This window comes from Neovison vison, chromosome X (genome assembly GCF_020171115.1).
Source record: "Neovison vison isolate M4711 chromosome X, ASM_NN_V1, whole genome shotgun sequence".
In the NCBI taxonomy this organism is placed as follows: Eukaryota; Metazoa; Chordata; class Mammalia; order Carnivora; family Mustelidae; genus Neogale; species Neogale vison.
The window spans coordinates 96,527,783-96,543,893 of record NC_058105.1 but is presented as its reverse complement, the minus strand read 5'-3'; the positions used below and the strand labels follow the sequence as shown (position 1 = coordinate 96,543,893).

At 46.3% G+C, this 16,111-nt stretch overlaps 1 protein-coding gene across 10 annotated transcripts in view; it reads right to left on the bottom strand.

The window, feature by feature from the left end:
- Positions 1 to 13,208: 13,208 nt before the first annotated feature.
- Positions 13,209 to 16,111, bottom strand: part of BCOR (BCL6 corepressor) — a 115,468-nt gene continuing 112,565 nt past the window's right edge. For 7 of the 10 annotated variants that reach the window (XM_044235892.1, XM_044235890.1, XM_044235889.1 and 4 more), the window contains 4 exons: positions 15,966 to 16,043; positions 15,615 to 15,771; positions 14,147 to 14,434; positions 13,209 to 13,792 (listed from right to left, as the gene is read on the bottom strand). In XM_044235892.1, the coding sequence (XP_044091827.1) occupies positions 13,777 to 13,792; positions 14,147 to 14,434; positions 15,615 to 15,771; positions 15,966 to 16,043 (539 nt within the window). In that variant the 3' untranslated portion in view covers positions 13,209 to 13,776. Of the gene's footprint in view, positions 14,435 to 15,614; positions 15,772 to 15,965; positions 16,044 to 16,111 lie in introns of all 10 variants that reach the window. The other 3 variants (XM_044235893.1, XM_044235896.1, XM_044235898.1) reach the window with 1 other exon arrangement.

Here is a 16,111-nt window from a genome sequence, read left to right as displayed (position 1 = left end):
TTATCTGTCAGAGGGAGAGCGCAAGCGAGTGGGAGCAGCAGGCAGAGGGACAAGCAGACTCCCTGCTGAGCAAGGAGCCCGATGTGGGACCCAATCCCAGGACCCTGTGATCACGACTTGAACAGAAGGCAGATGCTCAACCGACTGAGCCACCCAGACACCCCCTCTATTTCACATTTGGAAGCACTACCAAACTGTTTTCCGAAATGGCCACATCCTTTTATGTTCCCATCAGTGGCGCACAGGGTTCTAATTTCTCCATATCCTCATTAACACTTGTTACTTTTGATTACAGCCATACTAGTGGGGGCAAAGTGGTAGCTCACTGTGGTTTTGATTTGCATCTTCACGATGACTAATGAGGTTGAACATGTTTTCTTGTAGTTATTGGCCATTTACATATCTTCTTTGCAAAAATGTCTATTCAAATCCCTTGTTTTTTTTAAAAGGTTGGGTTTTTTAAAAAGAATTTATTTATTTATTTGACAGAGAGACACAGTAAGAGAGGGAACACAAACAGGGGGAGTGGGAGAGAGAGAAGCAGACTCCCCACTGAGCAGGGAGCCGGATACGGGGCTCAATCCCAGGACCCTGGGATTATGATCCGAGCCAAAGGCAGATGCTTAATGACTGAGCCACTCAGGTGCCCCAAAAGTTTTTATTTATTTAAGTAAGTTCTCTACCCAACATGAGACTTGAACTCACAACCCCAAGATCAAGAGTCACACACCCCTCCAACTGAGCAAGCCAGGTGCCCCACCTTTACCCATTTTTCAATTGGGTAATTTAATTTGTCTTTTTATTACTGAGTGGTAAGAGTTCTTTATATATTCTGGATAGAAGTCCCTTATCAGATGTATGATTTGTGAATATTTTCTTGCAGCATACGGATTGTCTTTTCACTTCTTGATGGTATCATTTGCAGCACCAAAGTTTTTCATTTTGAAAAAGCTCAATTTATTTTTTCATTGTTTGCTCATGCTTTTGATGTCACATCTGAAAAATCATTGCCTAACCAAGATTGGCTCCTGATTTTTTCTTGAAGTTTTAGAGTTTTGGTTCTCACATTAGGTCATTGCTCCATTTTGAGTTAATTTTGAGGTACGGTGTGAGGTAGGGGTCCAGCTTCATCCTTTGCACATTGATTCAGTTTTCCCAGCATCGTTTGTTAAAAAGAATATCCTCTCCCCCACTGAATATTCCCGGCACCCTTGCCAAAAGTCGGCTAACTATCTATGTGAGGGTTGATTTCTGGGGCTTTCTATTCTATACTATTTCATTGTTCCATGTGTTCTTATGCCAGTATAAGCCATAACATTTGGGGGTGACTGTCGTTTTATTCAACTAGTTCTTGATTAACAGTATGTGGGCTGCTTCCAATCTTTTGCATTTACAAAAACTGCTACAGGGGCACCAGGCATCCCAAAATCTTGAAAAAACAAAACAAAACAAAACAAAAAAAACTGCTTCAAAGTATAGCTTTCTGCATATATCTTCTCATATATTTTCCAGTAATATCTTTGGGATGAGTTCCTAGAAGTGTGATTGCCGGACCAAAGGGTAAAAGCATGTATAAATTCACTTGCTGTTGACAAATTTCCCCGTAAAATGGCTGGACCATTTTGTATTCCATCCATCTACGTACGAAAAGTCCTATTTCCACACCACCTCACCCACAAAGAGCACTGTCAAGCTTTTGGGCTCATGTCCATGTTGACAGGTAAGAAGGGGCAACGTAGTAATTCACATTCTTCTTATTATTAGCAAGACTGAACATCTTTTCGTATGTTTAAAGGCCATCTGCATTAATTTCTATGACCCTTCTGGTTACATCGTGTGCATTTTTCTATCACGCTGTTGACCTTTTTCTATACTACTTCCAAAAGAAGGAGCTACCGTGCTAAAGAAGGACAACAGGCACATCCACAGAGAATTACAATAAAATGTAATAAGATGGGGTGACTTTTATGCATCTGTCACAAGTGGAACAGGGGCCAGCAGGGAGGGAGAATGGGTAGAAGGAACAGAATGAGGGGCGCCTGGCTGGCCCAGTCAGTAGGGCATGAGACTTTTGAACTTGGGATCAGGAGTTTGAGCCCCATGTTGGGTGTGGAGCCCACTTATGAAAAAACTTTAAGGGGTGCCTGGGTGGCTCAGTGGGTTAAGTCTCTGCCTTCAGCTCAGGTCCTGATCTCAGTGTCCTGGGATCGAGCCCCGCATCAGGCTCTCTACTCAGCGGGGAGCCTACTTCCCTCTCTCTCTGCCTGCCTCTGTCTACTTGTGATCTCTGTCTCTGTCAAATAAATAAATAAAATCTTAAAAAAATACAATATTAGAAGAAATCAAGTGGAAGACGGGGAAAGAGAAAGGCAACGAAAGGAAGGAGTGACAGGAACCTTCCTTGCTTCTTTCATTGGAGAACTGAAATCCAGGGGTGTAATCCAGCCACCAGGCCAGCTTAGAAAGTTCTCATCCTTTTACCCTGAAGCCTTTGGGTGGGAGCATTAGTAGCACTTGGACAGACCTTGCAAATCCAGCGGAGTTGGGGGGTGGGCAGAGGCAGAGGCAAAAGTTAAGCTTTGGGACAATTCCCTAGCCTCACGGTTGCCTCCAAAATGTGTTCGGGTTGTGCTCCTGCCTGCCAGCAAGATTAATCTGCAGAGAAAAGCCATGCAGATAAGAGATCATGGCAAACTCTTAGGATTTTCCTTCTGGGACTGTAGACGAAGGATATGCCCAAAGACCAGAAACGGTTTACTTCTGTTATTTTAAGCACCACACAGGTTTTAGTCAAAAGAAACTTCTGCTTCCGAAGTTCATATCCTGACCATGCTTGCTTGCTAGCTTTCTCCTTTCCTTCCTTCCTTCCTTCCTTCCTTCCTTCCTTCCTCCTTCCTTTTTCTTTTGTTTTTCTTTTCTCTCCCTCCCTCCCCCTTTCCCTCTTTCTTTCCTTTATCTTTCTTTCCTTCCTTCCTTCCTTTCCTTTCCCTTTCTTCCTCCCTCTTTCTTTCGTTTCTCCCTCCCTTCTCCCTCCCTCTCTTTTTTTTTTCTTCTCCCTTTCCTTCCCCTCCTTACCCCTCCTCCCCCATCTGGTAACCAATTCCCTCCCTCTACTGCCCCCCTAGGTGACAACTATCCCGAATTAGGTATGTATCACTCCTCTTCTTGTTTTTATATCTTTACTAACTAGTCAGAAGCCCATTAAGACTATAACGGGATTGTGCCTGTCTGCAATGTTACATAAATGTGTCATGCCATGCGCATTCTTCTGTAAATTACCTTCTATTTTGATCAGTTACGTCTGTGACATGCATCTGTGTTGGTTGCCGTAGCCGGCGTCTACTATCTAGCTGGCTGACTGTAAGCCAATTTATTTATCCACTCGTCTGCTCAAACACCCCGTCCCCGGAGAGGCCTTCCCTGGCCTGCCCATGCATCTCGAGCCTGCCTTTTTATTCTTTTTCCTTTTCTTCCTCTAATATAAGCCTGCGGAGAAAAAACACCAGCCTCCGGAAGCAGATCTGGGCCCTGCTAACCCTGGCCCCAGTCCTTTCTCATAGCATGTGGGACAGAGGGAAAGTGTGTTCCTTTAGGTCAGCCAAGAAGCACATGCAAGGTGGAACAGGACAGGAAAGCGCGTCTTCGGGGATAAAGCAGGAAAATGTGAGGGGAGGACAGGTGGGACACTTGCAGAGGCGGGGGCGGGGGTGGGGGGTGACTATGGATGGGGTGCGGTTCCAGTTCAGCCAGAACTTGGGTCGTAAGAGCAGGTGCCCATTGGAGGGGCCCCACGTCTTGCCAGAATGAGTCTGCCACAGCACAGCTGCTGTGCTCAGTCCCTGGATGGGAAGAGCCCACAGGAAGTGTGGCCTTGGCCTGAACGTGGGGCGGGATCCGGGAGAGCGGGCAGCTTGGGGCAGTTGGGGACTGTGCCCCCAGAGGCAGGTGTGAGCAGAGCCGTTTCGTGGAGGGCCTGCAGCCCTGACCCGGGGATCGATTCTGGAGGCCTGGGTGGAGCCCTGGAAGCCCAATCTATCCTCAGAAATCTGTTTGTGCAAACCAGGGGGCCCTGGGCAGGAGGGCGTTAGGAACAGAATATGCATGTCCCCTGATCCCTGCCCAAATTCACCTGTTGAAACCCTACCCCTGATGTGAAGGTCCTAGGTGGTAGAACAGGTCCTAGGTGGAGGCCACAGGACTGGAGGACTACTTTTCCACCATGCGAGGACATGGTAGGAAAACAGCTATCGGGGGTGCCTGGGTGACTCAGTCAGTGAAGCCTCTGCCTTTGGCTCCAGTCATGACCCCCCAGGGTCCTGGGATGGAGTCCAATGTTGGAGGTGGCTCCCTGCTGAGGGGGGGGGTCCGCTTCTCCCTCTCCTTCTGCCCCTCCCCCTGCTCATGCTCACTCTCTCTCTCACTCAAAAAAATAAAATATTAAAAAAAAGAAATCTCCGTTGGTGAGGAGCTACCACTCTAGTGTCCTGTGTTATTACAGCAGCCTGAATGAATTAAGATGGGGGGGGGGTGACTTCACCATGAGAAGGAGAGACATCCCCCTCCGCCAAATCCAGACCCACATCCAACCCCCCAAACTCTGAACCTGGGCTTCAGGAGGGGCCTTGATGGAGAGGAGCATGAAACCTCTTGGGCCTTCTGGTTTTGGCAGTATCCTAATACCTTCTAGAAAAAAGAAGAAGAGTGACAAGGTAATAAATGTTTTAACCTGCCTTTCTCTCATCTTTCCCTCAGGAAGCCACTTTGAGAGGCGTTGAAAAAAGGCTGAGATGAAAATTACAATTTTTTTCCTTTTTTCCCTTCAACTTACTATTTTGAAAAATTTCAAATCCATAGAAAAGTTGAAAGAACAGCTTAATATACCCTTTACCTCGATTCTCAATTAGTAATATTTTGCCATGCTTTTGTTATCTGTGTGTGTGTGTACTCTTTGCTGAACCATTTGCAAGTAAATTCCGGATGTCATGAAAATTCACCTCTAAACACCCTAGCGTACGTCGCCCCAGAAGAACATTGTCTTACATAACCGCAATGCCGTCATCACTAAGAAAATTTATGTTTACTCAATAATACCCTCTAATTTATAGCCTTTCTTTCAATTTCCCATTTAACTCTATAGTGAGAAAAATCACATTGGGGGTTGCCTGGGGTGAGGGGATCATTGAAAGCAAAGGGGCACCAGGAAACTTTATGTAAATTATACCTCATTAAGATTGATTTTTTAAAATTTCTCCAGTAGTCCCCAAAGTGTTTTATTTATACTTTTTAAAGATTTTATTTATTTTTAGAAAGAGAGCAAGAGAGGGAGAGTGCAAGGGGCAGAGGGAGAGAGGATTCTAAGCAGACTCTGCCAAGTCTTCTCTCCCTGAACTCATGACCCCAAGGTCATGACCTGAGCTGAAACTAAGAGTAAGACTTTAACTGAATGAGCCACTCAAGTGCCCCCTCAAAGAATTTTATAGCGACTTTTTTCTCTGTCCTAGAATTCTAGCAAATTTCATGTGCTGCATTTGATTGCCTTGTCTCTTCATCTTCTCTAATCCAGAACATTCCCTTCTGCGTTTGTTTTGCATGACATGGATTAAAAAATAAAAATAAAGGAAGGCGGGCGCCTGGGTGGCTCAGTGGGTTAAAGCCTCTGCCTTCGGCTCAGGTCATGATCCCAGCGTCCTGGGATGGAGCCCCGCATCGGACTCTCTGCTCAGCAGGGAGCCTGCTTCCCCTTCTCTCTCTCTGCCTGCCTCTCTGCCTGCTTGTGATCTCTGTCCATCAAATAAATAAAATCTTTAAAAATAATTTAAAAAAATAAAGGAAGGCTAGGCTAGTTGTCTTGCAGAATGTCCCACATTCTGGATTTATCCGTCTCCTCATAATAGGATTCAGGTTACACGTTGTTGACAAGAACACTATGGAGATGATGCCATGTCTGGACTCAACACACATGTCAGTGTCCCCCTCCACAGGCAAGGCTCACTTTGTAAGCTCCTTGCTACAGGCTCGGGGGCAGCCATTTCTTCAAGCAGTTCCTGGTTCTTGATGGAGAATGGTATTTAGAAACCAAGAACTTGCTACTAGATGTGCTCATTGTTACTGGAGCGTCAATGTTTTTTCGGACTTTTTAGTAGACAGAACTTAAAAATCCACATCATATTTGTTTTATTTAAATCTTGAGTTGACAATTCAAATCCAACATCACAAGGTACTTTCTCTTTCCTCCATTCTATGTTCGTAATTCTCTTCTCACACAATGGTTTCCAACATCACCGATGTCTTTGCTTTGTCCTACAATGCACACAAAATACATTCAGAATGACAATACAAATATCACTACAGAAAACCTGCTAAGTAGAGTTCAAGGTAACTTTGCAGTAATTTTCTTTTAAAGATTTTATTTATTTGACAGAGATCACAAGTAGGCAGAGAGGCAGGCAGAGAGAGAGAGGGGTAAGCAGGCTCCCTGCTTAGCAGAGAGCCTGATTCAGGGCTCAATCCCAGGACCCTGAGACCATGACTTGAGCTGAAGGCAGAGGCTTAACCCACTGAGCCACTCAGATGCCCCAGTTTTAAGACTTCCTAAAAATTTATTTATTTATTTATTTGAGAGAGAGAGAGAAGACAACCTGAGCAGGCAGAGGCAAAGGGAGAAGCAGACTCCCTGCTGAGCAGGGAGCCCGAAGCAGGGCTCAATCCTGGGACTCCTGGGATCATGACCCTGAACCGAAAGCAAACGCTTAACCAACTGAGCTATCCAGGAGCCCCAAGATTTTTTTATTTTTAAGTAATCTCCACACCCAACGTGGGGCTCAAGTTTACAATCCCAAGTCACATGCTCCAGTGGCTGAGACAACCAGGCACCCCAAGTGTCCAGCTTTTTTAAAAGGAAGAAACTAAGGGCGTCTGGGTGGCTCAGTGGGTTAAGCCTCTGCCTTTGCCTCAGGTCATGATCTCAGGGTCCTGGGATTGAGCCCTGTGTCGGGCTCTCTGCTCAGCAGGGAGCCTGCCTACCCCCCTTCTCTCTGTCTGCCTCTCTGCGTACTTGTGATCTCTGTCTGTCAAATAAATAAAATCTTTTTTAAAAATTAAATAAAACAAAAGGAGGAACCTAAACATTTATCCAGTGCCTACTATCTATTGGGCATTGTGCTTGGTGCTCTACATATATTATCTCATTTAATCCTGACAACTCTGAAAGATAGGTACTGATATTCATTTAAAACATTTTTTTAGGGGCGCCTGGGTGGCTCAGTGGGTTAAGCCGCTGCCTTCGGCTCAGGTCATGATCTCAGGGTCCTGGGATCGAGTCCCGCATCGGGCTCTCTGCTCGGCAGGGAGCCTGCTTCCTCCTCTCTCTCTCTGCCTGCCTCTCTGCCTACTTGTGGTCTCTCTCTGTCAAATAAATAAATAAAATCTTTAAAAAAAAAACAACAACAACATTTTTTTAAACTTTTTTTTTAAAGGTTCCACGTCAAGAGTTGCATGCTCTACCAATGGAACCAGCGAGGTGCCCCATAAAAAAATTTTTTTATTGTAGAAAATTTCAAATATAACTAAAATGAGAAAAAGTATAATGGAAATAACCCCCCATGTACCCATCACCAGCTTCAACAATTACCAACTGATGATCAGGCTTGTTTCATCTATACCTCTTCCTTACCCCTCCTCCTGGATGATTTTGATGCAAATCCCAGATATCTTATTTCACTCATAAATATTTTAACATCTATTACTAAAAGATAAGGACTCCACCAAAAATGTTCAGTGTTTCTATTTCCCTGGTTTTCACAAATGTATCTTTTTAAAATTCTATTTAATTTTAACGATTTTATTTGAGAGAGAGGAGGAGAGCAAGAGAGAGAGCACAAGAGTTGGGTGAGGGACAGAGGGAGAAGCGGACTCCCTGCTAAGTAGCGGGCCTGATGTGGGGCTATGACCTGAGCCGAAGGCAGATGCTTCATCGATTGAGCCACCCAGGCACTCCAATTTATTTTTAAGCTAACTCAATGCCCATCGTGGGGCTTGAACTCAGGACCCCCTGAGATGAGAGTTGTGTGCTCTATCAACTGAGCCAATCATGTACCCCTGGTTTTCACAAATATTTTGTTTTTTAGTTTGTCTGTTCAAATAAGACTCTGAGATCCATATTCTACAACTCTTAGTGTTTCTCTTAAGTCTATTAGTCCGCAGGTTCCCCTCCATGTTTCCTCTTTACACTTTGAGGAAACAGAATCCTGAATCTTGTAGAGCCTCAGTCTGACTTGTGCTGTATTCATGCCCATAGCATCCTACCATGTTCTTCTGCCCCTGTATTTCCTGTAAATTGTGATTTGATCTAGAGTCGCATTGTCCAATATGGTAGCCACTAGCCAAATGGGCTATCGAACACTTGAAATGTGGCCAGTCGAAATTGGAAAGTGGTGTGTGTGTGTGCACAAAATATACGTTGAGGTTTTTTTTTAATGGTTTATTATTTTTAAAGATTTTATTTGAGAGAGAAAGAAAGCACAAGCTGGGGGAGCTGCAGGCAGAAGGAGAGGGAGAAGCAGGCTCCCCGCTGAGCAGAAAGCCCCCACATGGAGCTTGATCCCAGGACCCTGGGATCATGACCTGAGCCTAAGACAAACACACCCAACTGACTGAGCCACCCAGGCCCCCCTCACATTATATTTCTATTGGGGACCACTGCTCTAGAGCCTTGATCAGTCTTCAGGTTCAAATTTTTGGCAAGACAACTTCAGATGAGGTGAAATGTTTTCCCTTGGGGAGGCTCACAATGACTGGTTGTTCCTTTTTGTATTTTCCTTTCTTTTTGGTAATTTTGGCATTCATAAACAATCACTGCCGAGATCCACTGTTTCATGAAGGGTCATAAACTGGTAACGTTCTGTAATTTCTTCAGATCCTGGCTGGGACACTGTTATAGAACAAAATATTTCCTTTCGTTTAGGAAAGGCAGGGAAAATGCTCAGTTCTTTCCCTTTGTTTGCCAGTTTTCAACTGATGAGGTTTTCCCCAACAGGGTTTGCGGTGGGGTGTCAAGGAGTTTGGTTTTGCCTACCTTTATGAACTCAAAATGGAAACATATTCATGCTTATTTATATTCATTGCAGCTATCCCCACTGATGCTCAAAGCAGCCCATATTTATCCTATTGGGGGCTTCTCCAAGTTGGCTGCTGTCTTCCTGATAAAGCCCCACTAGCATATTGTGCACACCCATACTCCCCTCCAACTGTCTCCCTCCTCAAACTGCAGTCAACCATTGCTCGAAGGGAGCTCAATTCTTTGTAGTGGGATAAGGTATTTAGAAACCACAGTCTGGGACATAGTGGTGCCCATTTCTAAAAGTCATTGTTTCTGGGCCTTTTCAGTAGACAGAGCTACAATATATATTTTTGGTACGAAATGTATTTCTTAAAGATTTTATTTTTAAGTAACCCCCGCACCCAATGCGGGGCTCGAACTTGCGACCCTGAGATTGAGAGGCACATGCTCTGCCAACTAAGCCAGCTGGGTGCCCCAATATATATTTTTAAGATAAAATTCATCACGACTTCATAGTGATACTACTTCTAATTCAGCTTCAGGACTGTGTAATTTGTATTCAACCTCACCAATCGTACATTTGCATCTCCTTTCTCCCTTGCTGAAAATCTCAGCTCCCAACAACAACAGATACTTTTCCGCTTTATCTCACAACACAAACAGGACCAGCTCAGAATAACAATGCGGATGCCACCACCAAGGATAGGATTACTGAAAACAAATTTGAAATTTTTTTTTGCCCTTTTCTGTCCTCAAGGTAAATCCACAAAGGATTATATAATCAATTGATTGTGTTCTAACGTCACTTGAAATCATTCTTTCCCTGTGTGGTTGTGCTATCAACTGGGGTCCAAGTTAGGTTTGCTTCCTTTTGCTTTTTGATTTGCAGGCATTGCTTACAGTTGAAAACTACAGAAACTCTAAAGTCAATCTATACGATAAGGAAATTCAGAGATGCTTAGCTTCCATCCTCTTTCACTTGTGGCCAGCTCTATTTTCCCCAGACGTAAGCATTTCTTCAAAGGTGTTTCATTTTTAAAACAAAACAGATAGGTGTCTAGGGTTAACTCCCCATTCCCAACTTGAACAGCAGGAAACCACGCATACTTTTCTTCACCTTGTCTTTTCATTGAACAATCTCCCCAGAAAACCCCGCTGATGGAGACTTGGATGTCTTTGGTCCCCTACTATAACAACTATTAAGACAATTTGCCAACAGAGAACAAACTCAAAGTTCACACAGGTGGGAATTATATGAAGGTGAGGTTTGGGTGGAGTAGAAGAACAATTCAAAATTAACAGTGGCCTGGCTCGACATCACTTCCTTGTCTCCCACCTAAAAGCCAGGCAGGGGAGGGCAGGGCTGGGGTGGTGGCTCTGTCACTCTAGGGCCTTGGAGACCTGACACATGGACAATGACTCCCACATTTCTTGGTCGAGGGAGGCTGCTCAGGTAGCGGTCACAGCCAGTCTACCTGGGAGAGGGAGGACAGGACACCTTCAGAAGCAGAAGGAACCATACTGCTGCCCTCTGTCTGGGGTGAGCAGTGAATGACTCGCTCTCCCTGTGGTCTCACCGCAGCCACGGGGGTCTACATGTCTTACCCTGCATCTTCACTGTCTACACCGGTGTCCCCTCGATTCCCACAGGGGAGCTTCTAGACTATGCTATCTCCTCTGTACCCACGGTCAACACTTTGGCCCTCCTTCATCCATGTTTCCACACACGCTGGCGGTTCAATCCACGTTCTTTAGGCTAACGTTCCTCCAGCCACGGGAACCACCGCCTCCGCTGTTTCCTGAACCAAGTGCATTACTACCCCCCATCCATCCCTTAAACCTGGGGCTCCCACCTGTTTTCTTGGCCGATTACTAAAAATGCCCCTCATCTGGGATGGAACCTCAGCTGGCCTTGAGCCCTCCTTTGCCTCCAGCCCAAATATAAAACTACCTTTGTAGTTAGTTTAACCCAAACTATTATAGAGCTGAATGCCTTGGCGTTTTTCTTTCCTTTTGTTTGGGTTCACCGGTCCTCTTGTGCTTAAAATTATTTCCAAGGGCCTGGGTGACGGGTGTTGTTATTTGTTTTTACTTTTTTTTTTTTTTAAGATTTTATTTATTTATTTGACAGAGAGAAATCACAAGTAGACAGAGAGGCAGGCAGAGAGAGAGAGGGAAGCAGGCTCCCTGCTGAGCAGAGAGCCTGATGCGGGACTCGATCCCAGGACCCTGAGATCATGACCTGAGCCGAAGGCAGCAGCTTAACCCACTGAGCCACCCAGGCGCCCTTGTTTTTACCTTTTTGCCACTCTCACCTGCTGTTGGAAGTGACTTCCTAAAACACAGTAACTCGGCAAATGATTATCGGGTTGTTTGTGGTAACTGAGTGGGAGATGGGCAGAAAAGGTGGCAGGGAGGGAGGACAGGAGCCTGTATTTTTGAAATGTGTGGTTTCCTCCTTTCCTTCTTCCCTCCCTCTGTTTCTTTCTTTCTTTCTTTTTTTTTTAAAGATTTTATTTATTTATTTCAGAGATCACAAGTAGGCAGAGAGGCAGAGAGAGACGGAGAAGCAGGCTCCCCGCTGAGCAGAGAGCCCGATCCTGAGATCCTGGGATCCTGACCTGAGCCGAAGGCAGAGGCTTGAACCCACTGAGCCACCAAGGTGCCCCACCTCCCTCCGTTTTTTACTGCTCAAAGAACTTTATTTTGGTGGTGGTGGGGGGGTGGCGACTTTAAAAAAAAAATTCAGTTAGTCAAAGGCATGGATTGTTTTCTTAATAATGAAAGTGGATTTCTTTTTAAATGGAAGCGTTAATGATTTATTTTATTTATTTGAGAGAGAGAGAACGCGCACGCGCAAGAGCAGGAGGAGAGGCAGAGAAAGAAGCAAGCTCCCTGCTGAGCGGAGAACAGATCTCAGGACCCCAGGATCAGCGTAAGCTGAAGGCAGACGCTTAACGGACCAAACCATCCAGGTGCTCCTGGAAGCATTAATAGATCAAAACCACTTGTTGGCTGCCTTTTGTCTTCAAGACCCATCCCAAATGTTATAGGTACTCCAAGCCTTCCCCAACAAGAGGCTCTCTCACTCCATATGCCAGTCTATCCGACGGTGCTAGATGTCCCCCTTCCCAGCTCTGCCTCGCTGTTCCCGCCTGCTGAGGCCTGCTGACGCCACCCTTTGTGCGCTTCGAGACCCCACTCCACCACATCATCCCTGCGGCCTCCTCCCAGACCCCAGCACCCCTGTCCCGTCTGCTCTACTTTCGCGTTCTCAGCGTTCCAGGTAGGCCCAGAAAGCACTCAGGGCATTCTGAGCACCAGTGGATTTGATACAAGGAAGCACATGCTTATAAAATCTTTGGGAGGGACCCCTGGGTTCCACTACAATCCACCAGGGTTGTCATCCGGGCACTGGCAAGTGGCCACCACGACCCCAACTGCTTTTGAAGACTCGATGCTGGAAGGCTGGTCTAGTCACGCCAGCCAGCCAGTGTGTCTCGATGAGCTCTCCAGGCTTGTCGGCAGCTACTAGAGCATGAGGATGCCTCTCCTTCCCTCTGCCTTCCAAACCAAACGGACGCTGAGATCCTAGCTGCAAGGGAGCCTAGCAGCTCTCAGATTTCCAGCCTCTGCAATGAAGGAAGGATGTAAAAGGGCATGGGACAGAAACTGAGCGCCAACCGAGAGAACCCAGCACGGATACTGCTGGAAAAGGAAGGGCGGCTGAGTGTCAGGGTGGTCAAAACTCTAGGTCTGGACTGCAAAAGGTAACAAAAAGACATGAGGTCTAGAGGGAGAAGGGACGCAACCCCCCGTTTCTGGAAGGATCGCTCCTTAAAGACGAAGGGTTGGCCATGATGGAATTACTATAGTTCACCGTCACGGCCAAAGACAATGTAAGGGAGTACCGGGGCATCAAGAGGAAAAGTTGGGAAGAGAAGGATCCGAGAGACATCCAGATGTATTTAGAACAGGCCTCAAAACTTTGTTCTGAGTAAACTCCCCTGAAATCTTCCATCTGCTTTGGTTTCTAGGCACTACAGAGTCCTCTGAAGTTCACTGTGGGGCCCTGACCATCATTGTTGCTTAAAAAGCATCTGTGACAACAGTAATGTTGCAGGGAAACATGGGACACGAGGTGCTTCCGTTTTCTCCTTTCCTCAACAGGTTTATTGCCTTTTAAGAAAATTTTTGTAAAATATAAATACAAAGGCAGAGAATTTACTTACAAAGTTAAAACACAGATTTCAAACATAAACACACAATTCAGAAAATTTTAGTTTTATGTACATTTTCAAGCAACCTCAACATATTATGTTAGTTCTCAATATTTTACAGGGTACAGAAAAAAATAGCTCAAAGTCTTCTTTAAATAAGAGCATAAAATGTTTAAACATATAAACAATCCGGTTTGATGCGTGAAAACTAATTTCACAGCTTTTAAATTAGGATATAAAAGTTTCATACAATTAGTTGTTGTGTGTGGCTATGGTCTGAATTTATATTACACGCTACTGGATTACATCCAATAGCATTTCCCTGGCCTGAGCAGGTACTCTGTAAACATAACATAAAAGTTACAACAATTGCCAAGTGCCTTCACCCAATTCACGCCCCCAAACCAACCACGGGGTTGTGGCCACACGTGAAACCATGGTGGTCGCGGTCACGGGAGCTTTGTGGGACACTGAGTCCAAGTGTGCAGCTCCTTTTCCTCATATTTTTGATTTCCTTAAAAAAGAAATGAAAAGAAAACTAATGTTCCAAGTAGAAATGAACATATCCCAGAAGCAGGTGTGCATTTGAAAAGTAAAGAGACATTGTAACAACTTCATACAAACCGATGGAGAGGTTTAAAAAGGAGAAAAAAACAAACAAACAAGAAAACAAGAGAAAACCAAAACAGAGACAGAAACAGAACATGTTGCTAAGTCCTTCTGACTGTGGAGTCGTTTCTCTTATATAAAGAAGAGATATTTTCCTATGTAATAGTGTCCTTTCTTTACAGAAATAGTCGTATTATGACACATATGCACAGAGATTAACACTATGACACACTGTACACGGCGGGCCCAGGCAGCTCACCAGTACTCATCTGACGCCCCATCGCTCGGGTGCAGCCACTCCATGGACGAGCCCAGCAGAGTCTGCAGCTCGCTGGTGAACTCCACCAGGTCTAAGAGCTCCTTGCTCTCGGGGTTAAAGGCCTCCAGGTCTTTGGAGCAGGAGAACAGGAGACTGGCCGACACCTGCCGGTAAAATTCGGCCTCAGCGATGGTGACAACTTCCACGTTGGGGAAATTGCAGCGGAAGATGCGGGAGGACATTTTCAGCTTCTTGAGCACGTCCGAGAGCAGCAGCCAGTTTCGAGGCCTGCAGATGAGACAGGAGAGTGGCTCGAGCTTCTGGGCCAAGCTGAAGGTGCCTGGAGCTAGCAACCCCCACGCGAATGGGCTGGCCGCTCCTGTGGGGACCCTGCCGGTACCCCGTCCCAGGGTCTCATCATCCCAGAAAAGCTGGTGAGGAGGTGGGATGTGTCTGGATTGTGAAGCGACCATTGAAAGAGGACCGGCTGGACTTAGACAGCAGCAGGGACAGCACCTTGAAAGGAGCCTCATCTCGGGGAGTCTTGGGGCGGCCAGAGGCTGACAGGCAAACACACCTGCTCACGCCAACTCCAGTCACCGTGGGAAGAAGCCTTCTGTATCCCAGCCCAAACGCCGCCCACAGAGACCCCTCAGGTCTCTCCTGTCCTCTGCTCTGACCCTCCCGAGGGGAAGCATTATCAACACAACACAGAAGGCTGGCCGGCTGGCCTTCCCTTCCCTGCGCCTCCACCCCCACCCCTCGGGACTCCTGGGAGTGTCTCTTCTGAGAAGGAAGGTGTGACATTCCTCCCAGCTACCCTGCCAGGCTTTAGGACTTCTATCACGAGTAACATATCACTGTAGCAGCATGCGTGTTTACGACTTTGGAATCTGAGGAGGAGGTTACTCATTAAGCACCTGTGTCAACACGCAGCCAAAGAGTCAGTCCCCTGTCGCGTACACACCCCCAAGGGACTGGTCATCTGCGGCCCCAGGGCCCAACCATCAGGGCAAGGCTGGGTCTAACCATGTCCAAGGACACTCAAGATCCCAGGTACCACAGAACGTTCTTTTCGATCTCACATGAGAGGAGGGTATATCAGCAGAGGCCAAGAGACCACAAGTGTCTTAGAAGGTCACAACAGTGGCATGTTATGGGGGGGCTCATGAAGAGGACCCCTTTCCAAGTTTAGTGACTTAAGGATCCGAGTTGCCCCAACTCTTCCATGAAATTCCAATCACTGAATTCAATGTCCTTGGGGGGGAGGTCCCCTGATAAGGGCAGTTAGACCATGCTATACTTCCCCCCCCCCACCGACCTTTTCTAGAAAGATCTACTCATTATGTGGGGTTCACGGCATTCATTCACCCACCCACCCTCACCTGCTGAAAGGGGTTTCTAACCCCTGCCCCTCCCCCGAGCAGCCGAGTTAGTTCTCAAGCACGTGACAGACAGCCATGCTCACCCCTGAGCGACGGACACTTGGATGTTGTAACACGGTAAGAGGGGGCTTTCCGAAAACTCAAATTCAAACACATCGCTGTAGGCCTCATCATCATCATCCTGGTCCTCTGGTCCTGGGGGGTTCGCTAAAACATCATAGCCACTCTCATCATCTGGTTCTAAGGGAGGGCAGACGAGACAGAAAGAGGTCAGCAAGCAGCCGCGAGAGGTCAACTGTTGTCAAAAGAGGACTCTGAAAAACTTGCCCAACTCAGTCCTGCTTACAGCACCCGCTGCCCGCCAGCCCTCACCCACACCAGAAAGTTCTGTAACTCATTCACTTGCCACTGAACGGAAAAGGACAACTGCTCACCACACACAGAGCTGCCATAGAATTCCCAAGAGCCATTGGAGTCTTCGTCACTGCGACCCTGTAGGTCATTTAAATAATCTGGAAGGAGAAAAACAAGATAAAACCCGCTGTAGGGGAATGAAACGCTGGCCAAGGTAGGGGGCATT